The sequence below is a fragment of the Balaenoptera ricei genome, chromosome 14 (assembly GCF_028023285.1).
Source record: "Balaenoptera ricei isolate mBalRic1 chromosome 14, mBalRic1.hap2, whole genome shotgun sequence".
NCBI lineage: Eukaryota > Metazoa > Chordata > Mammalia > Artiodactyla > Balaenopteridae > Balaenoptera > Balaenoptera ricei.
Window position 1 is genome coordinate 17,154,289 of NC_082652.1, and position 22,384 is coordinate 17,176,672.

A 22,384-nucleotide genomic window follows, 5' to 3' on the forward strand; every position below is an offset into this window, starting at 1 on the left:
TGGGCAGCCGGGGAGCCGGGGGTGGGCTCTTCTGGGACAGCCGGCGGCCCCCCCAGATTCGCACCGCCAGCCGCCGGGGAGCTCGGGGCTCCAGGCGTAGAGGCTGCGCTGTCACATGGGCGGCGGCGACGGGGCCGCATTTAAGCGGCCGGGGGACGGCGCCCGCCTCCAGCGCGTCCTCGGGCTCGGCTCCCGCCGGGCGCCCCGCTCTCTGCCCGCCGGGGGCCCAGCGCCGCGCCGCACCGCTCCGCCCCCGCCGGGCCATGCGAGCGCGGGCCCCGCCGCGATGAGCTCGCACATCGCTAAAAGCGAGTCCAAGACGTCGCTGCTGAAGGCGGCGGCGGCGAGCGGGGGCAGCCGGGCTCCCCGCCACGGCCCTGCCCGGGAGCCAGTGCTGTCCAGCCGCCGGCTGCCCGGCCCCTGCCCGGGCACGCCGCCGCCGTCCGGGGACCCCAGTTCGCGGAGGCCCCTGTGCCGGCCGGCGCCGCGAGAGGAGGGCGCGCGGGGGAGCCGGCGCGGGCTCCCCCAGGCGCACTGCAGGCCCCGGGAGGCGCCGCCGGCCGCGGCGTCCCGACCTTCGCCGCCGTCGCCGCTGCCGCCGGCCCGCGGGCGGGATGGGGAGGAACGGGGGCTGTCCCCGGCGCTCGGCCTCCGGGGCTCTCTACGAGCCCCGGGTCGCGGGGACTCCGCTCCAGCCGCCGCGTCCGAGGCAGACCCGTTCCTCCACCAGCTGCGCCCCATGCTCAGCTCCGCCTTCGGCCAGGTAAGGGCCGCGCCTCCCGCCTGCTCCCTGGAGAGACGCTCGGGACCCTGCCGCGGCTGCGCGCCCACAGCCCTCCTCCCGCTGCCCGCGGGTCCCCGGGTCACGCTCCTCTGGTCCTCCCGCCGCCCGGCGCCCTAGCCCGCGCGCCTCCTCCCCCGTGCCTGATTCAGCACCCTGTGCGCTGTCCACGCTCCGGGCGTCTTCAGGGCGAGGCCCCACCGCCTAGCTTCCCTCCACTTGCCAGAATGAGCCAGTCCTGGACGGGAGCGACCTCCACAAACCGCCTGGAAATTTGCAGGGGTCAAGGAGGGGTGCTCCGAGCAGGTGGCGCCAAACCCACTCCTCCGGCCTCTGGCCAAGACGGCCAATGAGCGACCCAAGAGAGCAATGGGCATGGAGTGTGGGGATCAAGAGTGGGGACCTCGGGGTACACAGCTTTGCTTGGGGATGAGGGACCCTAGCCATTGCCTGTGGTGGCCCCAAAGACCTGGGAAAAGTTAGGAGAGCTAAAAATATGAGAAAAGAGAAGTGTCTGGGTAGGCATGGAGGGATGTGCAGAGCTATGGCTCAAACTGGAACTTTGGGGGTATTTTAAGGAGGTTGTCATCTAGGGATGCGATTAAGACAGTAGTGGGCAGTTGTCGAGTTGTGGGACATGGAATAACACCCAGAGACCCCTAGTCTGAGTTAGTGTGTATTCTAGGGTCAGAAAGGTCACTAAGGGGTCATGAGTGGCTCGTTTTGTTTATTTTCTCTCAAGAACCCCAAGCAGCTGGGCATCTGCCCTTTAAAAATGGCCCCGTGGTCATAATCCAGGTCTACAGTTAGGGGCTGTGCTGCTGGGGAGAGAGGCTCAGCAGAAAGGAACCTGTGAACTCCTGAGCAAAGCCAGGATTTCCTCTAGTTCTGAGTCCATAATTAAGTCAAACTCGTTGGCACAGCATGGACACAGTTCTGCGGCAGCCGAGGAGGGGTGTAACACAGGTCTGATCAGAGTGTTTGCGTGGTGTGTGGGCGAAGGTGGGGCTTGTGCGTTTCTGTGCTAGGATGTAGCGTAAAGAAGCCGTTTCAAGCTCCTGGCTTGCCATGCTGGATCAGAACTCCAAGGAGGCCGTGCGTGTTTTGCTTCAGATCTGCACATTCCTTTTCAAAATACTACTCTGCAGTGGCTGATGCCGGTGGAGGTCTGACATGAAGGCAGCTGCACGTAGACTCGGGTTGCACGGGGCTGCTGTGGTGGCGTGATAGGGCAGCAGTGTGGCTTTGTTCCTGCCAGGAGCCCTCGTTAGCCAAGTTATCTGGAAACGGTTCTCCAGAGTAGAGATTTGAATGCAGAGCTGTGAAAGTTAGTGCAGTGATGTGTTGAAGAGTTGACTGCGGTGGCTTCTGTATATTAGTGAGGGGGTGTCAGGTGTTAGGGCAGGAGTGGTCTGGATTGCAAAAGGGATACTGTGTCGTTGAATTGGTGACAACTTTTCATCCATTTATCAAATGTATTTTGATCGCCTACTTTGCCCAGGCATTTGCTGGGCACTATGGAGATGAAAGTGGACAGGATAGCCGGGGTTCTGGCTATTTTGGAGCTTACAATCTAGCAGTTTGGAAGGGTAGGTCATTGGCCCAGGATCACACACTTTCTGGTTATTTAGTTTGCCGGTGATCTGACTTTGTTTCTGGAAAAAGGGCCCTTTCTTTCCAGTCTTGCCGAAGTTGCCTGCCTGGGCCCTTTGTGAGCTCAGAGCATTTCAGCTCATGTGCTTTTCTTCCTTCTTCTACTTTCTCAGTCATAAAATGAAGGCTGTTCTCCAGCCCCATGTTCTGAAATGTCACCAGGGTCACCTGAGTCAGGAAGAACTGGAAGGTCCCATCAAATATTTACTACCTCCCTCTGGAAGCTCTTGCCCCTGGAGCTTCAGGCTTTCTCTTTAAAGCTGGGCACATCCCGTCTGGCCTTCTTGCTGATGGCTCTAAGGCATCTGCTCCAGCAACAGCAACAGCAACAAAACCCGGCCTGGGACTTTGTGTCAGAGTCTCCAGTCTCCTGCAGGAATTAGGCTTTCCCTCCCTTCTCTTTGCATTGAGATTTCTGTCCTTAGAGACAGGGTCAGGACAAAGAGAAGGGAAATGAGGTTCTGAATATAGAAACTTTCAGATAGGATCTGCTTTGGGCAAAATATAGCCCTGGGGAAGTATATTTTTCATGTCTCCCAAGTTCCTTTTTTTTTTTTTTTTTTTAACCTTCAGTGAATCGTTTGACCTCAGTAAGCCTATGTTTCTTCATCTGCAAAATAGGGATAATCATAGTATCTCAATGGATTTTCGGGGGAAATTAAAGGGGTTATGGAGATATGCACAGAGCTTGGCCCAGAGCAAGGGTCTATGGATGTTAGTTATTATTATTGTTGTTTTTGTTGATTAACTACCAAGGACTGTGTCAGAACTTCTTTCCATTTGTAATATAGTCAGGGAGGGCCAGGGGCCAAAGTGACACTGAAGGTACCAAGGTGGACTCCTTCATTAGGGGTAACAGGAATTAGGGTTCTTCCAGTGACCTCACAGAGCATCCTTACTGCCTGCAGGGAGACGGTGTGGTTTTGAGGCTAAGGCATGGGACGGTGGCTTGGGAGACAGAGCTGCAGGTTCCAGTCCCAGCAATGTTACTTCCTATTGCTGTGACCTTGGGCCTGTTATTTTCTCTCTCTGGTCTGAGTTTCTTCGTCCAGAAATAAGATTGACAAAAAACTACCTTGCAGAGCTCTTATGAGGGTTATACAAAATTAAGGATGTCAAATGGGCTGGCTCAGAGTGAGTGCTGGAAAAGGGCACAGGCTTCATTAATACTATTATTAATAGAGTAATTGTCAGAACGAGGGCCTGCGTCAGGTAGTTTGAAAGCTGTCTCTGAGCCAAGTGAGGAAGGCCATTAAAAGAAGGAGCTGAGGGACTTCCCTGGTGGCGCAGTGGTTAAGAATCCACCTGCCAATGCAGGGGACACGGGTTCGAGCCCTGGTCCAGGAAGATCCCACATGCCGCGGAGCAACTAAGCCCGTGCGCCACAACTACTGAGCCCGCATGCCACGACTACTGAAGCCCGCGTGCCTAGAGCCCGTGCTCCGCAACAAAGAGAGGCCACCGCAATGAGAAGCCTGCGCACCGCAACGAAGAGTAGCCCCCGCTCGCTGCAACTAGGGAAAGCCCGCGCGCAACAATGAAGACCCAATGCAGCCAAAATAAATAAATTAAATAAATTAAAAAAAAAAAAGGAGCTGAATGACAAAGGACCTCCTCTAGTACCCTCTTTGTGGCCAGCTAAGGACAAGCCACCCAGCTGCCTAGAGAGAAGATGTGGTATCAGAAATTAACTCAGAATAGGCATGACTTGGGGGCAACTCTTGGCACTGGGTCTTGGAAAACTATTTTAAGAATAGTCTTTCTGTTCCTTACCCTAAGTTTGGGAAGAAGCACCTCTTGTAGACAAGGCAAAGAGGAAAAAAACCCATAGCTCCGTCCCATCCTTCCCCTTTCTTTCACTATAGAGACATCTCTTCTGATTTGAGTAGGCTAGCCCAATTCCCAAACTGCTTTGTACGTAAGAGGATCAAGATATTTAATGCGTGAATGAATGAATCTCCAGCCTCTGGACTTCAGTTTCTTGGTTCCTATAGCTTAGACGAGGGAGAGGAACCATACAGTTCGGATCCTAATGGATTCAAGTGCACTAGGCCTGTGTGCCTAGAATGATGACTTGTGTATATTACTTACTCCTGCCCAGCCAAGTCACTCCCTACTGCTCTCTGAGAGGGCTGGGAGTCCCTGTGGCCTTTCTCTGGGTCCTGGGGAAGGGGAAGAGAAGGTCAGTTTGTGGTTGAGATCAATCATAGATGATAGGAATCACTTGGTGTCAGTTCGTAGGTTTTGCAAAAGCAACATTGGCACTTTCAACCTCTGTCTAGAGCCCAGTAAACAATGGACAAAGTATCTTCTCATTATCTTATCTTCATAGCAACCTGTGAAACTTAGCATTATCTTGCCCCATTTTAGAGATGAGGAAACAGGCTCAAGAAAGGGGAAGTGGCTTGTCCAAGGGTCACAGTGTAAGTAAATGGCAGGACTGTGATGTGGTGGGTCTGTCTCCAAACAACCTGCCAGTGCCACACCATGCTGGCCGGTGGAAAGTCACAGAAGCGTGTTTCCTATTTGTCAGAAGCATCCACAAAGCACTTCTCAGGTTACGACCCAGCTTTCCCCAAGTGTCTTAACACTGGGCTGCCATCCAAGTTCAAATGCTGGTGCTAGGACTGATCAGGGCCCAAAGCCAGCCTCCCTCCTAATCAGGAATAATCAGCAATGGGTTTATCCTTCTCATCCCTCTGATCCTATTATTCCATTCCAGAACTTTAAGTGTGGCTTCTGGAGGCCCAGGGGCTGCTGCCACAGTGCATAGGGATGGGGAGGCGGGGCCATGGCATGTGCTTTACTCCTTAGGGAAGCCCCCACCATTCAGCCCTCTGTGAAATTTTCTGCCAAAGGTCAAGCCATCTGCCTCCTCAAGATCAGTAGTTACTCCCGTCACACAGAACCACCACACACCCCATCTGTTCAACCTAAAATAGATTAAGCAAGCTCTGGGTTGGAATCCCGAATCCCTGGCTGCCCTTAAGCCTCAAGCTGGTGTCAGCACCCTCTTCGCTAAAGAAGGATGGGATTTCTTCCAAGTGCATGGACTTTTCCACAAGGGCCTGGTTTTGCTGTCTCCTGTCTCCTTGTCTCTAAGGACAGAGGCATATCCCAAGGTCGACAAATGGGTGCTGTGCTCTGGACTGGCCTGCGGGGGGCAGGAGTCACCAGGTCTGAGCCTGTGGGTGCCCTGCTGAGTGAATGGAGGCCCTGCTGGGCCCTTTAGGACTAACGTCACCACCGGGCAGGGGAAGGGGCACCTTCTATGTGCCTGGAACTGTGCCAAGCCCTTTGCATGTATTATCTCATTAACTCCTCACAAGAGTCCTATGAAGGAAGGGTTATTAGAGTATCCACTTTATAAATACAGAAACTGAGGCTCAGAAAGATTAAGAAGTCCTCAAGGTCACATGGTTGGTAGGCAGGTCGGCAAGATTTGAACGCAGGTCTGTCTGACTCTGCTGAGCTCTTTACCTCTAGATCAGTGGTTCTCAACACTGGCTGCAGGTTAGGATCACCTGGAGTATTAAACAACAGCAGCGTCCGGGGCTCACCTACACTTACTCCATCAGCATCTCTGGGGACGGTCCCTAGTGATTCTAGTCTGCAGCCAGCATTCAGACCCCCTGCTTCACACTGTGCTGCCTTTTCATGTATCCACCCATTTAGTTCATACGAATTGGATTTGTACCTGGAGCCTAACTCATCTCCCCTCTGGGGTCCGCGGTGAGACCTAGCTTTTCAAAAGAGTCTGCAGATGGTCAGTGTTCTACATTTTGTCTACAAGTCTTTCCTGCTCCCTCCATACTAAGTCAGACCCCTGTCTCACATTCTCAGAGTGTTTGTGTTTCTCCTTCAGAGCATTTACCTGAACTGAGATTAAGTATGTTGATAGCCCTTTAATATCTCCTGCCCGCCTGCCAGAATGTGAGCTCCCTGAAAGCAGGGACCGTGTATATCTTGTTCCCACAACTTTCGCAGAGCCGAGCACGTGGGACAAATGATACTTCCTTCTTCCGTTTTAATAATTCCTTATCCAGTACCTGTCCTGTGCCACGCGCTTTCCCCACACGCACCTTATCACCAGGCGAGGGCACTGAGGGCCGCCATGTGAGCACTCAGGAGCCGCGGAGCCAGGACTCAACCCCAGACCTCCAGATCCTTCGCATCCATCTGAGTCCGTTTCTCTTCCCACGACCCTGCCTTCACGCTCTGTTTCCGAGGAACAGGTCTTTGAAGAAGGCATTTTTGTTGGCTCTTCCCATACCAGCTCCCCGGCAGCACCTTCACCCCCTTTCCTGCCCTTTAAGTGTAGCAGCGCCCCCCCAGCCCCCCCCCCCCAGGCTCCTCCTTCTGTCCTCAGGGGGTGCTCACCAGGCTGCTGAGCGACTCCCCCGATTAAACCATTCCATCGTCGGCAGCAGCACGGTCCTCACAAGCTATCCAGGGACCTCCCTCCCCAGCTCCCTGGGAGCTGGCCTGTGGCACCTTCTGGGCCGCGTCCCCACCCGTCTTCCCCTAACGGGAGCTCTGACCAGCCACCCAAAACTGGACAAAAACTCCTGCGAGAGGAGCCTCTCTGGACCGGAACTCTTTCAGCCGTGCGTGTAAAGGGTTTTGCCTCAGGGCCTGGGAAGAGCGCGGCTTCCCAGCCTATCTCTGGTGCCCCCTGCTGGGAAAAGCCGGGTGCAGGGAAGCGGGGACGCTTCCTCTCCTGGGTCATCTGGCTGGGGCTGTAGGTCACAGAGGTGACATCTGAGGCTTGAGATGAATTCACGTCAAAGCTGGAAGCTGGAGGGACGAGGACGTGCCAGTTACCTAAAAAGTTTCATTCATGGGACCTTCAAGACCGCTTTGCAAAGGGCGGCCTCTCTGCACCCCCAAGGAAACCGGTGAAAGATCCTCTATGGGGATCAGGCAGAGGATTAGGAGGTCTGTCGCCCTCGCTCGCTCACGCCCGCCCGCCGTGCCAGCACTGCCTCCATCAGGGCCGGCTCTTGATTTCCCTTGGGTCGGAGAGACCACGCACAGTGAAGGGAGAGGAAGGAGCTGCGTCGGCTCAGCTGTGCTTCCAGCCCTGGAGCCTCAGCCCATTTCCGTGAGGAGGCAAGTGTGAAAAACGGAGCGTGATGGAGAGTCGTCACAAGATCTCCCAGGGCCTCACTGGAGCTGCCTGCTCTCAATCCAGCTGCGATGGCCGGGGGCGATTAAGATGCGTGTTTGTCCCTGAGCCCGCGTGTGTGTGTGTGTGTGTGTGTGTGTGTGTGTGTGTGTGAATGCACACATAAGGTTGGAAGCTGGGAGGCATCCTGGCTTTGGGGGCCCAAACTAGCCTGCTTCCCCTTCTGGGTCTGCTGGCCTAATTCCCAGCTGCAGCTGCCATTCTGGGCTCCCCTCCCCGAGGCAATCTCCCTGCAGATTTGACAGCAGGAGAGGAGGGGCCGAGGGAAGGCGAATGGACCGGGGAGAGGACTCAGCTGTAATCTGATGTAGATGATCCGGCAGCCTTCTTCTCCAGCTCAGCTGCCCTTTGCCATCAGCTCTCCGGGCGATTTCCTCTATGCCTGCACTCTCCCCTCCTTCCTTCATCTCCTTAAGAAAGTGTCCAGAAAGTTAAACCCACACACATGAACACACACACAATCTACCAAAAAAAAAAAAAAAAAAAAAAAATCTGGGAGCAGGAGCAGGCAGACAAGTGAGAGAGCACGCGCGCAAGAGAGAGGACTCAGATCGGTCTTGGAGGAAGAACGGCGCAGGCAGAGGGAGGCTAGGGTTGGTGGGGACCCAGGCTAAGGTCTCTTAGCCCCCAGGAGCCTCCTTCATGGACCCGGGGATCCTGAGAGGGGCTGCCTCAGCTTAGGATGGGCAACTGTGTCAAGTCTCCCCTGAGAAATCTCTCAAGGAAGGTATGTTTCTGGAGTTCCTAAGACCTGGGGCGGGGGATTGGGGCATCTTGCCCTCTGCCCCAGAAGTTGGGAGCAGAGAGGGTGGGCATCTGAAGCTTGCTACCCTTCCCCTGGGTTCTGTCTAGAGCTGCTTCCCTGTTTCTACCTCCAGATTCCCTCCTATCACAGTTTTCTATGTCCCAGGCTCTGAGCTGAAGTTGGGACTTAAAGCTGCATGGGGCGTTGTGTTTGGGAATTTGTGCAAGATTTAGGAAAGAAACCACGTAGCTCCATGAAAAGCGTGGATCTTTAGGATGTGAGTGGACAGACCCCCGTGGAGCCAACAGGATCAGAAGAGGGTTGAGCTGGGCTTTGACCCTGCTGCTGCTGGTTCCTTCCCGGCAGTAGGATGGGGGCTCATTCATCTCCTTTGAGGGTCTCTGAGCCTCTCTGGTGGTCTCTAAGCCTTCAGAGTTGTGGGTTTTGAAGTAGATTGCCTTGCTCCTGAGAGGAACCAAGCCAGGTGTCCCCTTCTACCCTTGATAATTCTTGAGTCAGGTCAGAGACTCACAGCTAGGACCAGACTGGTTTGGGGCCCCAGGGTTGTTTCCATCGAGAAATAGAGTGTACAGCAAAGGCGTCTGTAAGTTGCTTACTGTAGTGGATGTATTGCTTATACACCACGATAGTATCTTTTTGCAAGAATCCTTTTTGGAAAGCAAATAATCACCTCCAAAGCATCTTTCCTGCAAGCCTGGGCTTACATCTGTAGGGTCTTGCTTTAAGTGGGCTCTGCCTGTATTTCTAGCCCTCTGTAGTCAGGCCGTAGAAGAAACTCATAGATATTACTTAAAGGAAGAAGTAATGTGAGGGATGCTTTCCTCCAAATTATTTTATTTACCAGATGAGGAACTTGATTGCCATTCAGGTTAAGTAACTTACCCAAGGTCTCAGGTTAGCTAATGGCTCCTCTACCCCCAACCCCATCCTACCTCCTCTGTTAGTTTGACAGCCTCTCAATTTAGGACATTTCAGGCTTTTCTGCTCATCATCTTCCTCATTTAGCTAAGCTGCTCACATCAAATTCTTTTTAATCTTCACTGTTCCTTGGATCCTTCTGAGGGTTGACTGTTTCTTCTGTGCACACACCCCCCAATCATCTGTCATCTTAAAGGAGAGTCTTTTGCATCAGAGGTGGCCTCCACACTGTTGCAGAAAAGCAGAAACGGATCTGAATTAGTTTAGAGGACCACAGGGCAAAGGCCCTTTCCCTGGGTTCTGTCCAGAGTTTAAAGAGGTGAACTCAAGAACAAGTATTGTCCTTCTGTCCTACCCAACCCATCTTCCCTTATACAGCAGAGTACTTAAGAGTCAGACTTCTCGGGTCTCCTCTTTCTAGCCATGTGACCTTGGATAAGTTACTTGACCCCTCTGGGTTGCAGTTCCTTTGTCCATCACGTGGAAATACTAACATCTACCTCCAAAGGTGATTTTGGAGGCTAAAGAAAGAGCTGGGAACGCTGCCTGGAATATAGTACTCAGTAAATGTTAGCTAGTGTTATTAGCATCATAATCATAATTTTTCCACTCTGGGTTTTCTGAGAAGGGGGATGGAAGTAAAAAGGGAAATAGGAGAGGTTTTGAGTCCATGGAATAGGGCAAAAGATCATAAAACGTATTGCATTCAATTTCATGGTTTTTTTTGTAATAGTAATCATTGCTTCTTCCTGAGTATCTGAAAGAGCTCCAACACCTGTTATCTCATTTGCTCTTTTCCACCAAGTAGTTCTCTTGGCTATTTTCTAAAGAAAGGAGCTGGACTCAGAGATAAGAGCATTCCTAAGATCCCACAGCCAACCAGAAGCAGAGCTGAGATGTAAACCCTGGTCTGTGTAAATCCAGAGCTGGTATTTTTTTTTTTTTTTGAATTTTATTTATTTATTTTTTTATACAGCAGGTTCTTATTAGTTATCTATTTTATACATATTAGTGTATATATGTCAATCCCAATCTGGTATTTTGTTTTTATTTTTGCCTCTGTGAGAGGCTGCCTCTCTCTTTTTCCTGCTGTCAGAGATGTTATTCATAGATTCGCGAACCTGACCTTACAGGTCATCTTAGTCCAAATTCCCACTCACTGGGCAATGCTCTCGCCCACCTCACCAAGTGCTTCCTCACTCAACTTCTCCTTGAATACCTTCAGTGAGAGGGAGCATGCGCTTGGCGAGCTTGTGCTGTTAGAGAGCTGTTAGGTCATGAGTCGTGCCAGCCCCTCCTGTTACCCTGCCACACTCAGGAGACGTACCCTCAGTGCCAGGAAACATTGTCAGCCTGTGGGCCGCTGCCCACTTGGCTTCCTAAGTAGTAGCTGGGAATTGGTAATGGAAAGAGGAGGCCTCCTCCAGGCTCTGAGCAGGGCAGGACTGGGCTGTCAGGTACCATCACTGGCCAGGGAAGAACAGAAGCGCCCCGGGGCAACTTGGTGCCAGGCAGGGTTAAGATCAAGAGATGCAGTGGAAATTTCCCAGCCATCACTGGTTCCTCCCTCGTGGGAGCAAATGTTTCTCTGTCCTTCTCACTTCTTTCCTGATTGGCAAATATTCTCCCACTTCTTCTGCAGCCAGAAGTAAATGCCTTCTGGCATCCAGCATCTCTTAAGTTGCATCATCATCATCACTGTCATCATCGTTGTCATCATCATTGTCATCACCATGGCAACGCCACATAGTCAGCTCTTACGATGCTCTAGGCACCGTGCAATAGCCCATTTACCTCTCACAGAATCCTGTGAGTTGCCCTGATCACACCCATTGGACAGAGAAGGAAACCAGAGCCCAGAGAGGTCAAGTGACCTGCCGAAGGTCACAAAGCAAGCAAGTGGTGAGCCAGAATTTGTCCCCAAGACTGTTTGAGTCCAAAGCCAGTTATATTTAAGCTCCTCTCGGAATTCTGTGCTGCCTGCTGCCTCCTTCTGGGTGTGCTCATCCAAGCCAAGTGAGTGAGAATCAACCAGAAACGAAAAGGCTGATTCTCTACAAACATCTCCTGAGATTGTTTCCTGGGGTTAAGCCACGGTCGACTCCTGGGCTCCCTCTGTCAGGAAGGTCTCTCTGGTCCTGCCCCGGCTCTAGCCAGGTCCCCGAAGCCTATGTGAGTGTGGCCGAGGCTCTGAACCTCTCCTGGTCATCAAACCAGAATGGACCCTGGTCATGTCTGACACCCCTCAAGTTCTAAGATTACCTAGAGTGACCCTTTTTTGCACTCACTGGACTCAGGCCTTGGACTGAGGTCCTGCACCTCGGGTCTGAGTTGCTGCTTTCCCTTTGAGGAGCCAGAATATTGCTCCTTTGTCTCTAGGCCTGGAAGAGGCTTAGGAAGTTGGAAGAGAGTCTAGACTATAGCTCCACAGTGTGGGGCTCCGGGGAGGAGGAGCTCGAGGACAGGGTGAGATGGGGGAGTTTGCTCTGCTTGTCCGCCTAGGAGGACAGGCTACCTGTTAGGTCGTGGGATCGTCTCCTGGGCGTGGCCTTCCTTGAGCTGGAGGAAACTGTCAGAAAGCGGGTGCAGCAGGACGGACGGGCAGGGCATGCAGCTCTGGGGTTCTTGGACAATGACAGCCCTCTAAGTTTCCACCACTCTCTCTTTCCTTGGAAGGTTTGGCTCCAAATCCCCACGCTGGGGGGGAGGCATCAAGCTCAGGGCCAAAGGCAGACTGCCCTGACCTGGATTCTGGGGGGGAGGCTGGGGTGGAAGAGAATATTGTGTCTGGATGCCGCTGTTGCCCTAAGGGGACGGTCTGTGGGCAGTGTTGACTTTTTATAGCTGCATGGGAAACATCAGGGAAGAGGGTGGGCTGGCCGTGACCTGGGAGCACAGCTATATTCGGCCAGCAGAGAGGGCCTTTGCCTCAGTCTCTAGAGGTCCTGCAGGCTGGGCTGGGCAGGGAGCCAGTGAAGGCGGGAGGGACGAGGAGAATTGCTGGTGGTAGAGAGCGTCTAGTCTCGAGGCCACACACTAGGTGGAATCTGACCCACAGATGTGCTTTGTTTAGCCCACCTGGTGCTTTAAATCAGAAGATCTGGCTGGAGTTACGTAATGCTGTCCCTTCAAAGGGGACACACAGCATCCATTTTGCCCCAGGCCCCGCCTCTCACACCTGCCTGCTTCATTTCTATTCACTGTGGCCCCTGTGTCTGCAACCTCCGGTCTCGCAGACCAGCTGAGCCTGCTCTTTGTGTCACCAGTTCTGATGGTCCTCACTGCCTTCCAGTGGGTTCCCATGGGGGTAGGGTCAGAGGTCAGTCGGGGAGCTTAGCCCAGGGAATTGCGCTGGGACGTTGGGAGCGTCTTGGGAAAGGACATTATTCCCTGAATGAACAGAAGCCTCCCTCTGCCTGCTTCTCTCTCTGAGCTTCTGCATGCACACGAGTGTGTGTGGTTCTGTGTACGTGTGTGTGTGTGTGTGTGTGTGTGTGTGTGTGTGTGCGCACACATGGGCCACACAGAGGGTATCAGACCCAGCTCTCCCTGGAGCATCCGTTTTGGCCAAGGATCGGGGACTCCACCTGTTGGACCAGTTTGATGCCTGCCCCAGAGCATCCTGAGGGCTCTCTGCACCCTGCTGTTTGCCTCGCAAGGTCTGCTCTTGAGAAGGACCCCTTCTAGGACCAGGAGCCAGGCTGGGGCCAGGAGGACCCAGCTGGGCAGGGAGGTGATGCCCTGCCTCTCTTTTGTATCTGCTTGGTGCTGGCTGAAGATGCGCCAGGAGGAGACCAGCTACACGGTGGTGCAGACGAGTGAGGAGGGGCTGGCGGCCAGCGGCGAGCTCCCCGGACCGCTCCTGATGCTGGCCCAGAACTGCGCCGTCATGCAGAACCTGCTGGGGCCGGCCTGCATTTTCCTGCGTAAGGGCTTCGCGGAGAACAGGGAGCCTGTACGTAAGTTGGCCCCGGTGGAGCCACGCTCGACTTGGCTTCACAGGGCGTGAGGAAGGAGGTGCTGGGAAGAAGAGGGGGCTCTGTACTCAGCAGTGCGCGTCCCCCAACGGATACACCTCAAACCCGCAACTTGTGAATCTGACCCCCAAAGTTTCCCACTGATGGCTGCAAAGCCCTGGTGAGTCCACATCCACCAGCAAGAAATAATAGCAGCTAATATTGCTTGGGTGTTTTTTTTGGATTTTTTTTTTTTTGAGCACTTACTATGTGCCAGGCACTGTGCTAAGTGCGTTGGCTCATCACCTCCCTTAAGCCTCAGAGCAACTCCAAGAGGTAGGTACCATTATCCTCCCCATTTTACGGATGAGGAAACTGAGTTGGAGAGGTAACATGCTCAAGGTAACAGCTGGTGGGTGATAGAAGTGGGATTCATATTCAGTACTGAATACGCGGCACCATCCAGTAGAACTTTCTGTGGAAACACTGTCCAATCTGTGCTGCCCTCCCTCTACAGTAGCCACTAGCCACATGTGGCCACCGAGCCCTTGAAATGTGGCTAGTGCAACTGAGGAAGTGAATTATTAATTTTCTTTGATTCCAATTCCAATTTAAATAGTCACATGTGGCCACTGCTTTGGACAGCCTCCCATGGGTATCTGAACAGTCACAGAGAGGAGGGTATTAATAGTGATGTTACATGTTCAAACATCAGTAGGTTTAAATGCCACCTGTTAAACACTTTGCACATCTTGCCTCACAGATGCTCACAAAGGCCGTGTAAGGTGAGTACTGGTATTAACCCATTTTACAGATGAGGAGACTGTGGCGCACACAGTTGAAGGGACCTGCCCAAGGTCCTACATCTAGGAAGCAGCAGATCTGGGCTTTGCCCTTGAGTCCATCTGACTCTAGAGGCCAAGCTCGTCCCTCGACTGCTTAAGTTGAGGAGTGAGGGGTGTGGTGGGCTCCATTCCCACCTGACCCCCCAAATCGGTGCTCATCTTTTCTCTGCCCCATCGGTGGGAATCCCCGGCTCTACTACACATCCTCCCGCCGCTCTGCCCTGGGGAGTGTATGATTCAGGGACCAGCCAGCAGGACTCAGTTGGACCAGCTCCGGCCACGGGCACACTGCCAAGGGGTACCCAGCTTTTTTGCTCCCCGACTCTGGGTTTATAAGAAGTATGGTGGGGGCTGCAGAGCTGGGTCCTGGAGATGTGAGAGGCTACTTGAGGCCTGCAGGGTGGGAAAGGTTGTGTCACTTGTCCCAGTGAGCATACTCTGCACGTGTGAGTGCACGCATATAGTCGCTGACACTTTCACTTACTGGGGGTACCGGGCATTGTAAAAGACATTCTTTTTGGTCACCCAAGATCCCAGTCTGACTAGGAGCAGCTAGTGGGTGATAGAGGTAGGATTACGTAGGTGTTAGAGGGAGCGACAACCCCTCCCTGTGCACAGTGACAGGTTTTTTAAGTGGAAGTCCTTACAATCATTTCACAGAAACAGACACCGTCAGGTGAATCCTACCTTCAGCTAGAAATGCCGCTAGCAGGACCTGGTAGCCTGCAGCCTACTTGTTCCAGGCGCACGTACACTCTCAGCAGTGTCCTGCCACGTACGGCCACTTCTGAGAGCCGGGTCCTTCCTGCGCAGCTGGTGGTCCCACAAAATGTTGCTCAGCAGCCCCTTTCTAGAAGATTCTCAGATTTTCCAGCACTGGGGTCCCTTGCCCTGGGGCTAGGTTGGAGCAGGTGGGCAGCGGCCTCTCACCCGCCCTGGCCCTGTTGGCTAGAACAGCCTGTGTGCACAGCTGAGATGCCTCACGCTCGCTGTGGCACGCTCGCTGTGGCACGCTCGCTGTGGCACACCCGTGTGTTTGTGATCGTGATCGGTGTACCCACACTTGGTGTGCACTTCCTCAGGGCAGACACACCCTGCCCCGTGTTCTCCCTGCCCAAAGGCAGAGAGCTGTGACATATGGAGAGGATGAGCCCCGTGGACCAGTTTTGGAGCCTGCTAAGCATGTCCATCTGGGCACCGCATCTATTTCATGCCAGTCTGTCTCCCTCCTGGGCAGGCCTGGGGCGACTGGCACCTCACCAGCCGGAGCCTGCCCCCTGCTTCCTCTGGGCCTGCTCTTTGGAGACTTCTCTGCCATCCGTTCAGATGCCTCGCCCCAGGGCTTCCTTGACTCCCCAAGGAGACCTGGGCACTGTTTGAGGCTGCAGACGTGTGCTTTGGACCCTGGCAGCCGCCAGAGGCACTGGCAGCCCCCAGGGTCCTATGCTGTGTCCTGTGACAGGGCGAGGTATAGGATGGGGGTCCAACTGGAGAAGGTGGGGCGGTGCCCAGGAAGCAGGGCACGCCCTCATCCTGCCTCCACTCCCTCGGCTCTTCCTCCTCCTCCTGTTCCTCCCTCTTGGGTGCCTGTCTGGGCCCCCACTTCCCCCCCCAGCCCCTCGCTTCTCCCATTGCTTTGCAGGCCTCTTCTCCCTTGCTCTTCCTGGTTTCTTTGGGTAGAGCCCTCTTCCTTCTGTTGTGACCTCCCGCTAACCCTGTTTTATTTACAGGTTTTGGCCTCCAGACCAGCTCTGTTCGCTGACACATTCTTGTGTCTGGAATAAGGGGCTGGGGGCCCAGAGGTTCTGTACCCAGGCTGGAGAGGGCTCCTAGCTCCCTGGGCATCTCCCATGTCTGTGGGACGGGTGGGGCTGCATCCTTTCCCCTCCAGGACATGGTCCAGGCACGCCTCCGCTGCTGCCCCATCACCTCCCGCCCAGTGCCTGCTGCCACTGGGACGGCCCTCAGCTGGGCATTGTATGACTTCTGGGCCCCTTGCAGCTGCTAATAGGACATGTTCTTTTGTTTCAGGACAGATCACTGCGGCCAGAGGAGATTGAAGGTAAGAACTGGCCCCTTAGGGGAGAGGGTTGCTCAGCCATCCAGAAGGATGAGGAGAGGGAGGTGGGTGGGAAGAGAGGCAGAGATATCTAGGCCTCCTGCAAACGGGGCCTGGTGCAGAGCCGGGCCTCCTCTGTGGAGCCAGGCGTGGGAGGAATGCAAGAGTCAGCAGGCCCTCGGGCTGCCTCTGCCCCAGAGACTCTACCCTCCCCCCCTTCCTTCTCTTCCCCAGAGCTCCGGGAGGCCTTCAGAGAGTTTGACAAAGACAAGGACGGCTACATCAACTGCCGGGACCTGGGCAACTGCATGCGCACCATGGGCTACATGCCCACCGAGATGGAGCTTATCGAGCTGTCTCAGCAGATCAACATGAACCGTGAGTCCCTCCACCGGGTACCTCCTTTCCTCCCCGGCCTCGCCCTTGCTGTCCTCTGCCTGGGTTCAAGTTCTCGGCCCACCTCTTCCCAGCTCTGTGACCTGGGGCAAACCACTCACTCTCTCTGTGTGTCGATTTCCTCACCTGTAAAATGAGGGGTGGAATAGAGGGAGTAGAGCACAGGAAGTCAATTGGGGGTATGTTTATTTCTTTATTACTTTTTCTTGGTTTATTTATTCATTTATTTTTATTTTTGGTAACAGCTTTATTGAGATATAATTCATAGACCATACAACTGACTCACTTAAAGCATGCACTTCAGTGGCTTCTAGTATATTTAAAGTTGTGCAACCATCACCACAATCAATTTCAGAATATTTTCATGGCCCCCAAAAGAAACCCTGTATCACTTTGCCATTACCCCCAAGTCCCTCCCCAGCCCTAGGCAACCACTAATCTACTTTCTGTCTAAGCAGATTTGCCTATTATGGAAGTTTCTTTTTTATTTTTATTGAAGTATGCTTGATTTACAATATTGTATTAGTTTGAGGTGTACAACATAGTGATTCAAAATTTTTATATAGTATACTCTATTTAAAGTTATTATAAAATATTGGCTCTATTCCCTGTGCTGTATACTATATCCTTGTGGCTTATTTATTTTATACATAGTAGTTGACATCTCTTAATCCCCTGCCCCTATCTCACCCCTCCTCCCACTTCCCTCTCCCCACTGGTGACCACTAGTTTGTTTCTGTATCTGTGAGTCTGTTTTTCTTTTTTGGACGTATTTAAAAGAGCCAAATACCTGGCACACAGTAAGAGGTGAACAGAGGATGCCATTATTATGTTTTTCTCTGTCTTCATTTTCATTTTCCCAGGAGCAGACCGGGAGACAGGGGTTTGAGTGCGGTAGTTTACTCCATAGGGGCAGGACGGCATCGGTAGAGGGTAGCGAGATGAGAGGGCGAAGACAAGGAGCCAAGGCAGGAGGCGCTGGAGCAGCTGCCACTGTGGGTGATGGAGTCTAGTTCTGCCGGGAGCTCGGGAAGCTGGTGTAGCAGGCCCACCTCGGAGTTGTCCCCGGCCCTTACCTCTCGGGCTGGGTATTTATCCCCCAAACTCAGTCACTGGCTCAAAGTGCTGTGAGCAGGCCCCAGGGGGCAGGTCCCCTGTATTTCTCCCCACTGAGGGCCGGTTGGAAGGTGAGTTCTATTTGCACAATGAGGGAAAGGCAGGGGCAGGTGGGCCAGGTGCCCACGGCTTCTGCTTCTTTCTCTGCTTTTCTGCATATGTGTCTCTGTCTCTCCTTCTCTGAAATTCTTTGCCTGTCTCTGTGACCTAATATTTCTTTCTCCCCTCCATATCTACCCCTGTCAACTTCCTGACTTGTTCATTTAGTCAACCTCCAGCCACTCCCCTGAGCCATTCTGTGACAACCCCCCGTCCATGGTCACCTCTCTGTCCTCATTTGGCCTTTGCTTTTATACCCTGGGCCTGGAGCTGGGCAGGTCAAGGAGGGTTGGCAGTTCCCTCGGTTGCCTAGTTGGAGATGGGCAGCGGTTAAATTTTTATTTTTTAAAATATTTATTTATTTATTTATTGGCCGCACCACGCGGCATGCGGGATCTTAGTTCCCCGACCAGGGATCGAACCCGTGACCCCTGCAGTGGATGTGCAGAGTCTTAACCACTGGACTTCCAGGGAAGTCCCAGATGGGCAGTGGTTAGATGGATGATCCAGCCTGTTTCTCTGTCCCCAGTGGGTGGCCATGTGGATTTTGATGACTTTGTGGAGCTAATGGGACCTAAACTCCTGGCGGAGACAGCAGATATGATTGGAGTAAAGGAACTGCGAGATGCCTTCCGAGAGGTGAGTGATGGGCAGTGGACAGGCAGGGGCAGGGAGCTTGTTAGAATTCCAACCCGGGATGGAAACGTGAGCTCTGGATCCCAGACCAGGGGAAGGAGCTTGGACAGAGAAGGGATCCGGGGAAGGCGAGACAGTGGTGCTGGAGAAGGGGCTCAACCTCGGGATCTGTTTCCAACAGTCTCCATGTTGTAGCTACTCCTCCCTCCTTCCTGCCCTCTCTAGTTTGACACCAATGGTGATGGGGAGATAAGTACCAGTGAGTTACGAGAGGCCATGAGGAAACTCCTGGGTCATCAGGTGGGACACCGAGACATAGAGGAAATTATCCGAGATGTGGACCTCAATGGGGATGGACGAGTGGACTTTGAAGGTAGGTGGAAGTGGTCTTGAGAGTGGAAGAGAAACCAGGGCAGTAGTGGGCATCCATAGAGCCCTCCACGTGTGTATCCATGATGCAATCATCAGTGCACTCCAACTTTCCATCCCCCTACCCTTCCATCCTGCCACCCCTCTAATCTGCCTTCCATCCCTACACCCATCCATCCATCCAACCATCTGTCCATTTTCCATATCTATCTCTCCATCTTTTCATCCATCTATCTCTTTATCTGTCCAGGTGCCTATTTATAAATTGTTTTATAATTGGTGCCCACTCACCCATGTCTAAACAATTATCCATAGAACCATTTATCTATGGCCTTATCTATCCATCCATGCACCTATTCATTCTTCTCTACATTCACCCATGCATTCATCCATGCATCCATCTGCCCATGTACCTCTCTCCATCTATCCATGCATCTCTACCTCTCAACATTCATTCATACATTTGTATATCTCTACTCATCTGCCTATATTTCTACCCATACTTCCACTGATCTGTCCATCAGTCTGTACAGTCATTTTCCCATCTCTATCCATGTACTCATCCATCCATCCATCCCTGTGTCCATCTGCCCCCATCCATCTCTCTCCATCTATCTGTCCACCTACTCCTGCATCCATCCATGTAGGTATTTTCTGAATACCACATTCCTCAACCTGACACTCAGGCCCCCTAAAATCTCTCCACGGCTCACCTCTCTGGCCACAGCTCCTACCATTCCTTCACTCACACTCCACCTTAAAGCCATAGGTGGTCCATGAACCTCCTAAGCTCTCATTTGAATATGTTGTTCTTTTTGTCAGGATGCCTTTTGTCCTATTCTTCGCTGGGCCTAAATTCTATTCATCCTTCAAGACCCAGCAGTGGGGCCACTCCCTCCAACACTGCTTTCCTCATTCCCCAGATTGAACTTCCTCTTTTCTAGGCTTTCACAGCACCTCAGGCTCACCCTCATTCTTCACACTGACCCCTAAATGCTAGTTATATCTCTGCTTGACTCTGAACTTTTGGAGAAGAGGAACCCCACTTTCTTTATCTCTGTCATTCCCACAGAACTCAGTACCGGACACATAATGAATGCTCAGTAAAAGTGTTTTTAAAATAACCAATAATAATCATAATAGTGATCATCTATAACTGTACACTTATTGTATACCAGTCACTGTACTAAGTAGCTTTACACATATTATCTCATTTAATTTTCATGATGACTCTAGGGACTGCACATTATTACCTCATGTTATAGATGAGGAAACTGAGGCTCAGAGAAGTAATATAACTTGCTAACTGGTAAGAGGCAGAGCCGGGTCATAAACTCAGGCCTGGAATCTCAACCACTACATACATTACACTGTACATGACACTGTCCGAGGCACCGTGGGATACAGAAAAAAACCCAAACAGCAAACCATTGATTCTGCACTCCAGGAACGTGCATTCTGAGCAGAAAGGCAAGATAAACATGAGCAAGACTGTGAATATGTCCAGAACACAAAGGCTGGGAGGCCTTTTCTGGGGAGTAGCTGGTCTTCAAGGTCAAAGAGAGTGTGGCAATGGAGAGAAGGCTTTGCTACCATGAGAGCTGAACATTTCAGGTCACCCCATGTCCAGGTAGTGACTCCCACAGATGCCAGCTCTTCCCTGAAAGCCCAGCATCCCCCATTCATTCTACCAGCATGTGTTGTACACCTAGTGTGTGCTGAGACCTGATCCCTGCCTTGAGAAGCCCAAGACCAGCAAGGAAAGCCGAAGCCAGCAGTATAGTGCATGCTGTTTGAGGGAAGTACAGCAGGCTGTGGAGCACAATGGGGGCACCTTTGCCAAGCTGGGAGGGGGGATTAGGGAAGACTTCCTGGAGGAGGCTATAAGTAAGTAGAGCCCTAAGAGATGAGTAGGAGCCAGCAGGTGAAAAAGAAGGAAGAGATATTTACCCAAAGGAATTGAAAACTTATATCTACACAAAAAACCGATTTGTTGTTTATAGTAGCTTTACTCATAATTGCCAAAACTTGGAAGCAACCAAGACGTCCTTCAGTAGGTGAATGGATAAATTAACTATGGTATATCCAGACAATGGAATATTGTACAGCGTTAAAAAGAAATGAGCTATCAAGTGATGAAAAGACATGGAAGAACCTTAAATGCATAGTAAGTGAAAGCAGCCAGTCTGAAAAGGCTATATACTTTGTGATTCCAACGATATGACATTCTGGAAAAGACAAAACTGTGGAGACGGTGAAAAGATCAGTGGTTGCCAGGGGTTGTGAGGAGAGGGAGGGATGAAGACGGGGAACACAGAGAATTTTTAGGGCAATAAAACTATTCTGTATGATAGTACAATAGGGATACATGTCATTATACATTTGTCCAAACCCACAGAATGTCCAACACCAAGGATGAATCCTAATGTAACCGTGGACTTGGGGTGATAATGACGTGTCAGCGTAGCTTTATTGACTGTAACCAACGTCCTCCTCTGCTGGAGGATGTTGACGATGGAGGAGACCGTGCGTGTGTATGGCAGGCAGGGAGCGTATGGGAAATCTGTACTTTCTGCTCAGTTTTGCTATGAACCTAAAGCTGGTCTAAAAAGTGAAGTCTAGTTAAAGGAGTAGGAAGCAGGGATAGGCCGCAGGAACTCTGCGAGGTGAGCGGGAGGGGCGAGGGTTGGTCGCCCCTGAGGCGCTGACAGGGAGCTCTGTGGAGTCAGAGCTTAGCGGTTGGAGGTGAGTGGTGACAGGTGAGGCTGGAGATGTCAGCTAGGGCCGGGACAGGGAGGCCCTGGGGTCGTGTCAGCATCCAGCACGTTAGCCAGTGGGGACCATGAGAGGTTTGAGAGGGGTCAGATATGCAGATAGAAAGCTCCTGCTAGCTGCTGTGTAGAAGGTGGATTGGAAGATGCTCGATGCGGGAAATTCTCTGGCCGTCCAGTGGTTAGGATTCCGCGCTCCCACTGCAGGGGGCGCGGTTGGATCCCTGGTGGGGGAACTAAGATCCCGCATGCCGTGTGGCGCGGGCAAAAAAAAAAAGAAGATGCTGGGTGGACGTTGGGGACCAGCATCGGTCAGGGGCCGTGGCAATAGACACGGGGCCGCCGATCCGAGGGAGGTTTGGAGGCAGCGTCCTGGGCCCTGACTGCTGCTTTCTCCGCACCCCCTCCTGTGCACCCCACCGCAGAGTTTGTCCGGATGATGTCCCGCTGAGGCCGCCAGGGCCCCTCCAGGACTGCCAAGCTCCACGGGCGGGGAGAAGAGGAGCCGGAGCTCGCCTCATCCCGCCGCCGCCGCCGCCGCCGCCCAGAGCCCGGGACGTACTGGCGGATGGGGCCTGCCTGCACCCCGGGGAGGTGCCCACCCCGGACCCCCGCCCCTCCGCACTGTGAAAGACTCACAACTCCTGCAACTGGAAAGGGGGCGCCCGCCGACCAGGAGGCCACCGCGCCAGGCCGGCGGAAGTCAGGCCGGGCGCCGAGTGCCATAGACCCAGCCGCTGCTGGCTGGGGGCGCCCCACACAGCATGTCTGCCCCCCGGGGCAGAGCCTCTCGCCGCCCTCCTTAGCTCTGTGCCCGTCCCCCCTTCGCCT

At 52.9% G+C, this 22,384-nt stretch overlaps 1 protein-coding gene across 3 annotated transcripts; it reads left to right on the forward strand.

The window, feature by feature from the left end:
- Positions 1–115: 115 nt before the first annotated feature.
- Positions 116–22,152, forward strand: CABP1 (calcium binding protein 1). Of its 3 annotated transcripts, none has more exons than XM_059894180.1 (7): positions 116–763; positions 13,085–13,261; positions 16,139–16,169; positions 16,401–16,544; positions 18,307–18,416; positions 18,639–18,786; positions 21,979–22,152. In XM_059894180.1, the coding sequence occupies exons 1-7, from the start codon at positions 116–118 to the stop codon at positions 22,002–22,004; spliced, it is 1,284 nt and encodes a 427-aa protein (XP_059750163.1). In that variant the 3' UTR covers positions 22,005–22,152. The 3 variants fall into 3 exon arrangements, with proteins under 3 accessions (XP_059750163.1, XP_059750164.1, XP_059750165.1); XM_059894182.1 differs by lacking the exon at positions 116–763 and adding an exon at positions 8,305–8,349; XM_059894181.1 differs by lacking the exon at positions 13,085–13,261.
- Positions 22,153–22,384: the final 232 nt, after the last annotated feature.

What these genes read in the sequence shown, in the direction of transcription:
- CABP1 (XM_059894180.1), top strand. Translation starts at nt 116, where the DNA reads ATGGGCGGCGGCGACGGGGCCGCATTTAAGCGGCCGGGGGACGGCGCC. An exon ending in TCAGCAGATCAACATGAACC is followed by an intron (nt 16,545 to 18,306) that starts GTGAGTCCCTCC and finishes CTCTGTCCCCAG; the next exon opens with TGGGTGGCCATGTGGATTTT. An exon ending in TGCGAGATGCCTTCCGAGAG is followed by an intron (nt 18,417 to 18,638) that starts GTGAGTGATGGG and finishes TGCCCTCTCTAG; the next exon opens with TTTGACACCAATGGTGATGG.